The 9055-nt window shown below is 44.7% G+C and overlaps 1 protein-coding gene across 1 annotated transcript; it reads right to left on the reverse strand.

The window, feature by feature from the left end:
- Nucleotides 1-403: 403 nt before the first annotated feature.
- On the reverse strand, nucleotides 404-7784 carry LOC138883081 (uncharacterized). Its single transcript, XM_070163741.1, has 6 exons — nucleotides 6816-7784; nucleotides 6353-6719; nucleotides 4770-4847; nucleotides 4059-4636; nucleotides 3789-3962; nucleotides 404-421 (listed from the first exon to the last, which is right to left on the reverse strand). Exons 1-6 carry the CDS (start codon nucleotides 7782-7784, stop codon nucleotides 404-406), a joined length of 2184 nt encoding a protein of 727 aa, XP_070019842.1.
- Nucleotides 7785-9055: the final 1271 nt, after the last annotated feature.

Consider the following 9055-nt stretch of genomic DNA (forward strand, 5'->3'; position numbering starts at 1 on the left):
ATAAAGGCAAATACATGAATGCAATGCAATGCATATGATGGTACATTCCAGTACCCACTGCGGCGTGCAGCCCGAGCCATCCATATTTATTTATCATCGACGGCGCTCACTGGGGGTGTGTACAGACTCTGGAGGGGCTCCTACGGCCCAAGCACAATATCTTGGTCAGTCATTGTTACCTGACTGGTCAGCCATTGTTACCTGACCAACTTATATCACACAGTGCCATTGTTACCACTGTTCCAAGTATATATTACAGTGTCATTGTTACCACTATTCCAAGTATATATTACAGTGTCATTGTTACCACTGTTTCAAGTATAACATACGGTGTCATTGTTGCCACTGTTTCAAGTCACTTTATAATCTATCCAGAAAATAATATAGTAAGCCCCTTGGGCATTTACAAAGTAGAAGTTCCCTGCCCGAAATACATTTAAAATGTCATTTAAGTTTTCAACACTTAGAATTATGGCTGAGTTTGCAAGGCAGCATTTAAAACCTTGGACTGAAATTAAATGATATGCAAATCATGCTAAGCAGTAATGTAAATCCTCGAAGGATTTTTCAAGTCGGCACAAGGCCCCAAACATGGCATCAAGCCCAGTAATATCAATAAAGTGTGTGTATCAATCACCAGTATAGTATAAACATCACACGGGATAGACCAAGTCACAATCCTCAATAGTATTCGACCCCGCACTCACCATGGAGTGCGTGTCACGCCTCAATAGAGCGTTACGATGTGAAAGTCTGGGGTTTCAAACCCTCATAACAGCATTTACATCTATTACTCACCTCTAACCGGTCGTAGACTAGTCCGCAATGCCCTTTCCTCTTGAATTGACCTCTTCGCGCGTCGAATCTAGTCAAAACCACAACGAATACGTTACAATAGGCTAAGGGAATATAACCCAATCGAAAAGACTCGAAAAATGTCGAAAATCACGAAATTAGCAAAACACGAGCCCCGGGCCCACATCTCGAAATTCAGAAATTTTTACATCAATACGACCCTTATCTCTCCACGAGTCTATACATACCAAATTCACAAAAATCGGAGTTCATTTGACCCCTCAAATCACCATTTAATTCTCTTAAGTTTCAAGCCCTAAACCACCATTTTTGTCCATAAATTACTTGAGTTTTCAACTCTAATCCATGTATTTAACTTGGAAATAAGTAGAAACAACTCACCTTTGATGCTTGATGAAATCTCACTTGAAATTCTCTCCAAAATAATCCAAGCCAAATGAAAGAAATGAAAGAAATAAGCCAAATCCATGTTTAAAAGAATCTGCCCGTGCTTCGTCGAGTTGTATCTTGCACTTGTGCTATACAAGTTGTACATCCTATTAAAAAATTTCCTTGTCGGACACCTTCTGTTTAAACACCCATAACGTCTTGTATAAATATCCAAATGACAAACGGTTTGAAGATTTAGAAACTAGACTCGAAGATATTTAATTTGATAGGTTTTACACCATATAACTTTTTATATATCCCGAGATATGAGCTTCTAAAGTAGGCTCCCCGAAATCAGAAAATTCTGGAGAACGAGCTCCACCAGTCATATTCAATCGACCGTAACATTCCCTACAGATGTCCAAATTACGATTTCTTTAGCTTTCTGGAAACTAGACATGAAGGGCTACAACTTTCGTTTTTGAAGCATCTCAAAATTCCTTATAGATCGAAAGATATAGGCCTCCGAAATACGCTCCACGATTGCAGTCCAAAGACCTTCTGCAGAAAATTGCAACAGAAATTTCTGCAGCTTTTTCTTTTCTTTTTGGTCCGAATTTCATTCCGTTAACCTTCCGAAATCCACCCGAGGCCCTCGGGACCTTAACCAATTATATCAACATGTCCCACAATATCATTCAAACTTGTCCCAACCTTTGAAACACCCAAAATAACATCAAAACATCAAATCATCATCGGATTTAAGCCTATGAATCTCACGAACTTCCAAATTCCATTTTTGATCAAAACCCAACTAAACCACATCCGAATGACCTCAAATTTTGCAGACAAGTCCAAAATGACATAACGAAGCTACAGCAACTCTCAAAATTCCATTCCGACCCTCGGATCAAAATCTCACCTATCAACCGGAATTCGCCAAAATACTAACTTTGTCAATTCAAGCTTAATTCTACACCGGTAATCACAAAAATATTCCGGACATACTCTAAGTCCTAAATCACCTAACGAAGCTATTCGAACCATAAAATTCGCATTTCGAGCTCTCTAACACATAAGTCAATATTCGGTTGACTTTTCCAACTTAAGCTTCCTTAAAAGAGACTAAGTGTCTCAAACCTTACCAAAATCATTCCGGAATGACTTCAAATTTTGCACACAAGTCACATTCGACATTACGGACTTGCCCCAACTTTCGGATTCGCATTCCGACTCCGATATCAAAATTTTCACTTCCGGTCGAATTTTTCTCAAAAACCTTCAAATTTCTATACTTAGCCAAATGACTTCAAAATGACCTCCGGACATCCGAATTCACTTCCGATCGGTGCTACCAATCCTTAAATCATCCCCCGAAACTAACCGAATCATCGGAAATCAATTCCGAGACCTCTAACTCAGAAGTCAACTTCCAGTTGACTTTTCCAAACTAATTCTTCATTAAAGAGACTATTTGTCCCAATTTCTACCAAACTCGATCCGAATTGACTCAAATTCACCAAGTACACATATTGAAGCATGAATAAGCATATAACGGGGAATACGGGATGGAATTAAAGGAGGCGACGGGTCGGGCCGTCACATTCTCCCGACCTAAAACAAATGCTCGTCCTCGAGCGAGTTAAGAAACATACCTGGAGTTTCAAATAGGTGTGGGTATCTGCTCCGCATCTCTTGCTCGGTCTCCCAAGTAGCCTCCTCCACGGGCCGATTTTTCCACTGTACTTTCACTGATGCTATATCTTCGACCTCAATTTTCGAACCTGTCGACCCAAAATAGCCACTGGCTCCACATCATAAGTTAAATCTTCCCCTAGTTGTACTGTACTGAAATCCAATATATGAGATGGGTCCCCAACATACTTTCGGAGCATAGAAACATGGAATATCGGGTGAACACCCGACAAACTAGGTGGCAAGGCAAGCATATAGGCCACCTCTCCAACATTCCTAAGTATTTCAAAAGGTCCAATAAATCGTGGACTTAGCTTTCCTTTCTTTCCAAATCTCATAACACCCTTCATGGGTGAAACCTTCAGCAAAACCTTCTCACCCGCCATGAATGACACATCCCGGACCTTCCGGTCCGCATAACTCTTCTGACGCGACTGAGCTGTGCGAAGTCTTTCCTGAATCACCTTCACCTTTTCTAAGGCATCCTGGACCAAATCCGTCCCCAACAACCTAGCCTCGCCGGGCTCGAACCAACCAAATGGAGATCTACACCGCCTCCTATATAAGGCCTCATACGGTGCCATCTGAATACTGGACTGATAGCTGTTGTTGTAGGCAAACTCTGCAAGTGGTAAAAATTCAACCCAAGAACCTCCAAAATCTATCACACAAGCACGCAACATATCCTCCAATATCTGAATAGTACGCTCGGACTGTCCGTCCGTCTGAGGATGAAATGTTGAACTCAGCTCCACCTGAGTACCCAACTTGTGATGAAAAGTCCTCCAAAACTGAGAAGTGAACTGAGTACCTCTATCCGAAACGATGGAAACTGGAACACCATGCAACCGCACAATCTCCTGAATAAAGATTCTCGCCAACCGCTCCGAGGAGTATGTAGTACATACTGGAATGAAATGCGCTGACTTAGTCAGTCGATCCACAACGACCCAAATCGAATCAAACTTCTTCAAAGTCTGAGGAAGACCAGTCACGAAGTCTATTGTAACTCTCTCCCATTTCCACTCAGGAATAACCATCTGCTGTAGCAAACCGCCAGGCCTCTGATGCTCATATTTCACCTGCTGACATTTGAGACACTGAGCCACATATCCCACAATGTCTTTCTTCATTCTCCTCCACCAGTAATGATGTCTCAAGTCCTGATACATCTTCACGGCACCCGGATGGATGGAATACCGCGAACTGTGGGCCTCCTCAAGAATCAAATCTCTAAGTCCATCAATATCGGGCACATAAATACGGCCCTGCATCCTCAATACACCATCATCACCTATAGCCACATCTCTGGCATCACCTCGCTGAACCCGATCTCTAAGGTCAAGCAAATGTGGTTCATCATACTGGTGCTCTCTGATGCGATCATATAAGGAAGATCGAGAAATCACACTCGCCAACACTCGGCTAGGCTCAGAAATATCTAGCCGCACCATCTGATTGGCCAAAGCCTGAACATCAACTGCAAGAGGTCTCTCCCCAACTGGAATGTAAGCCAAACGCCCCATACTGATTGCCTTTCGGATCAAAGCATCGGCCACTACATTGGCCTTACCCGGATGATACAGAATAGTAATATCATAGTCTTTAAGCAACTCAAGCCATCTCCGCTGCCTCAAATTAAGATCTTTTTGCTTAAATAAATGTTGAAGACTACGATGATCAGTGAATACCCCACAAGATATGCCGTACAAATAGTGCCTCCAAATCTTCAAGGCATGAACTATAGCAGCCAACTCTAAATCATGAACAGGATAGTTCTTCTCATGGGGCTTCAACTGACGCGAAGCATAAGCGATAACTCTACCCTCCTGCATTAGCACACAACCAATCCCAACTCTGGAAGCATCGGAAATATACCGTGTATGAACCTGCAGCTGATGGTAACACCAACACTGGAGCTGTGGTCAAAAGTGACTTGAGCTTGTAAAAGCTCTCCTCGCACTCGTCTGACCATACAAATGGAGCACCTTTCTGAGTCAACTTGGTCAAGGGCGATGCGATGGATGAAAATCCCGGAACAAACCGGCGATAATAGCCTGCCAGCCCAAGAAAACTCCGGATCTGTGTGGCTGAGGACAGTCTAGACCAACTCTGCACTGCTTCTATCTTCCTTGGATCAACCTGAATACCCTCGCTGGACACTAAGTGTCCCAAGAATGCCACAGAACTTAGCCAAAACTCACACTTGGAGAATTTAGCATAAAGTTTCTCCTCCCTCAATCTCTGCAACACTACACGCAAATGTTGGGCGTGCTCCTCCTGGGTATGCGAGTATACCAGAATATCATCAATGAATACAATGACAAAAGAATCCAGATACGGCCGAAATACACTGTTCATTAGATGCATGAACGTTGCTGGGGCATTGGTCAGCCCAAAAGACATGACTAGAAACTCATAGTGGCCATATCTAGTCCTGAAGGCAGTCTTAGGAATATCTGAATCCCTGATCTTCAACTGGTGATAACCCGAACGAAGGTCGATCTTAGAAAACACCCTCGCTCCCTGAAGCTGATCAAATAAGTCATCAATGCGAGGCAAAGGATACTTGTTTTTCACTGTTACCTTGTTCAACTGCCTATAATCAATGCACATTCTCATTGTGCCATCTTTCTTTTTCACAAATAACATAGGTGCACCCCACGGGGACACACTAGGCCGAATAAACCCCTTTTCTAGGAGTTCCTGAAGCTGCTCTTTCAATTCTTTTAGCTCCGCTGGTGCCATGCGGTATGGCGGAATAGAAATGGGCTAAGTACCCGGCACCAGGTCAATACCAAAATCAATATCCCGGTCCAGTGGCATGCCCGGCAGGTCTGCAGGAAATACATCAGGAAAGTCCCTCACAACTGGGACAGAATCAATACTGGAAGTCTCAGCTCCCACATCACGCACGAAGGCCAAATATGATAAACAGCCTTTCCCAACCATACGTTGGGCTTTCAAGAAAGAAATTACTCTACTAGGAACATAATCAGTCATACCATGTCACTCGATCCTCGGAACACCCGGTATAGCCAAAGTAACTGTCTTAGCATGACAGTCTAGAATAGCATGACACGGAGATAGCCAGTCCATGCCCAGAATAATATCAAAATCTACCATTCTCAACAACAATAGATCAACTCGAGTCTCCAGACCCCTAATAGTCACAATACACAACCGATACATATGATCCACATAATAGTATCGCCCATCGGGGTAGACACATGAACAGGTAAAGCAAGAGACTCCCGGGGTATACTCAAATAACGAGCAAAATATGAAGACACATAAGAATAGGTGGATCCGGGATCAAATAAGATAGAGGCATCTGTGTGGCAGACTGAGATAATACCTGTGATAACAGCATCTGACGCAAGAGCATCTGTCCTGTCTGGGATAGCATAAAACCGAGCCTGACCACTGCCCGATCGACCTCCCCCTCTGGGGCGACCTCTAGCTGCCTAACCCTCACCCCTAGCTGACTGAGTGGGTGCTGAAGTAAATGGTGCAGAAGATGAGGACTGGCCCCTCTGCTGAGACTGACTGCCACGAAGCCGAGGACAATGCCTCTTCATATGACCAAACTCTCCACACTCGTAACAACTACCCGACGCTGGATAAGGGAACTGAAGGGAACCCCTCGCACCAAAGTGACTAGCTGATGCACTCGGCGCCGAAGAACCCTGGACTAAAGGAGCATGTGATGAACTCTGTGCTGGAAGGGCACCCAAAGAAGACTGACCCTGCTGAAATCCCTGATGACCACGGCCTGAAGATGCCCCTCGATACTCGGAACGAGCCGACTGATGAGGCCTATAAGAATGACCCCTGCTCTGCTGAAACTCGCTCCTAGATGGAGCACCACTAAAACTACCTGATCCACGAGGCCTCTTGGCCTCCCGCTCCTCTCTCTCCTAACGACGATCTGCCTCAATATCTCGAGCAATATCGACTTCATCCTCAAAAGTATGGCTCAGAATCCTCTCTCGAGCCATCAGGATACGGATGGGATAAATGAGCCCATCCACGAACCTCCTAATCCTTTCCCGATCAATCCGGACCATCCATGGAGCATAACGAGCTAACTCTGAAAACCTCACCTCGTACTGAGATACGGTCATATCTCCCTGACGAAGATACTCAAACTGCATGCGCCGCTCCTCTCTCTGAGATCGCGGTACCCACTTCTCCAGAAAGAGAGTGGAGAACTCCTTCCATGACAAGGGCGCTGAACCTACCGGCCTACGCCGCTCATATGTCTCCCACCAAGTGAAGGCTGCACCTGAGAACTGAAAAGTAGTAAAGGATACACCGCTAGTCTCCAAGATCCCTGCTGTCCGCAGCATGCGTCTACACTTGTCAAGAAAACCTTGGGCATCCTCGCCCTGAGCACCACTGAAAGGAGGAGGTGCAAGTCTGCTGAATCTCTCAAGACGACGCTGCTCATCGTCTGGCATAACTGGGACCATAACCTCCTGAACTTGGGCAACCAGCTGAACTGGGGCAACCTGATGTACTGGTGGTGCCTCTGGGGTCTGTAATCCCTGCACTACCGGCTCAGGTGTGCGAGCAGCGGGGGTCTGACTGCCTCCCCCTGCCTGTGAAGTAACTGCTGCAGTGGTAGCTGAAACTACCTGAGCCAGGCCAGTGCAAACTGATAAGATCTGTGCTAAGGCCTCCTGAAGACCCGGAGTAACAATAGGCATAGCTGGTGCCTGAGCATGTGCTGTTAGAATCTCTGCAGCTGGAGCCTGATCCTGTGCCGGGGCAACTGGTGGGTCAGCAGGTGCTGCCCCTGCGGCTCTGCCTCGACCACGACCGCGCCCACGGCCTCTGGTGGCCTCAGTAGGTGGCAATGGTGGTCGTCCGTCCTGTCCATTAGCTCGTGTTCTCGCCATCTGCGAGAGAATAGAACAGCAAAATTCAGGTTTTTTTTTTGGATCAACAAAGTCGCACGATAAGAATTCCAAGAATATGAAAATTTCCTAAAGGTTCTGCAGCCTCCCGAGGATAAGTACAGACGTCTCCATATCGATCCATGTGACTCTACTAAACCGGCTCATGACTCGTGAGACCAACTAACCTAGGCTTTGATACCAACTTGTCACGACCCAAATCTCGGTCGCGATGGCGCCCAACACACTACTAGGAAAGCCCGACTATTAGTCACACTTAACCCAATTTGTCAAAAATAGTGGATGGAAATATCAATTAATTCACGATCAGAGTACTGTAGAGTTTAACAAAATACACGACATGATCTCTCTAGGACCCGGTGTCACGAATATGAGCCTCTAGAATACAAAATATCACCCTAATACATAGTGTATCCAAAGTCTGATAATGCAGAAATAAAAAGGATAGGATAGGAGGGAAGAAATCAATGCTGCGAACGCTGTGCAGCTACCTTGATACTCCCGAAATGCTGGAATCCGTTGATCAACTAGATCTACTATGCCTGAGACTGCCCTGGATCTGCACACAAGGTGCAGGGAGTAAAGTGAGTACTCCGACCCAGTGAGTAGTAAAAGTAACTACAGTCCGAAGATAAGAAAATCCAGTATATACACAAAGTAAGCTAAAATCTAAATATACAGCAACATATGGAACTGAACAGCTAAACAACAGTATAAAGGCAAATACATGAATGCAATGCAATGCATATGATGGTACATTCCAGTACCCACTGCGGCGTGCAGCCCGAGCCATCCATATTTATTTATCATCGACGGCGCTCACTGGGGGTGTGTACAGACTCTGGATGGGCTCCTACAGCCCAAGCGCAATATCTTGGTCAGTCATTGTTACCTGACTGGTCAGCCATTGTTACCTGACCAATTTATATCACACAGTGCCATTGTTACCACTGTTCCAAGTATATATTATAGTGTCATTGTTACTACTGTTCCAAGTATATATTACTGTGTCATTGTTGCCACTGTTTCAAATATAACATACGGTGTCATTGTTGCCACTGTTTCAAGTCACTTTATAATCCGTCCAGAAAATAATATAGTAAGCCCCTTGGGCATTTACAAAGTAGAAGTTCCCAGCCCGAAATACATTTAAAATGTCATTTAAGTTTTCAACACTTAGAATTATGGCTGAGTTTGCAAGGCAGCATTTAAAACCTTGGACTGAAATTAAATGATATGCAAATCATGCTAAG

This window comes from Nicotiana sylvestris, chromosome 12 (assembly GCF_000393655.2).
Source record: "Nicotiana sylvestris chromosome 12, ASM39365v2, whole genome shotgun sequence".
Taxonomy (NCBI): Eukaryota; Viridiplantae; Streptophyta; class Magnoliopsida; order Solanales; family Solanaceae; genus Nicotiana; species Nicotiana sylvestris.

Bases quoted from the DNA above. Each gene is read 5' to 3' on its own strand.
- LOC138883081 (XM_070163741.1), bottom strand. From the start codon at position 7,784: ATGGCGAGAACACGAGCTAATGGACAGGACGGACGACCACCATTGCCA. The intron at 4,848-6,352 runs GTTAGGCAGCTA...TTGTATGGTCAG, and splicing joins TCAGTCAGCTAGGGGTGAGG to ACGAGTGCGAGGAGAGCTTT. The intron at 3,963-4,058 runs GTGAAGATGTAT...AAATGTCAGCAG, and splicing joins ATTCCATCCATCCGGGTGCC to GTGAAATATGAGCATCAGAG.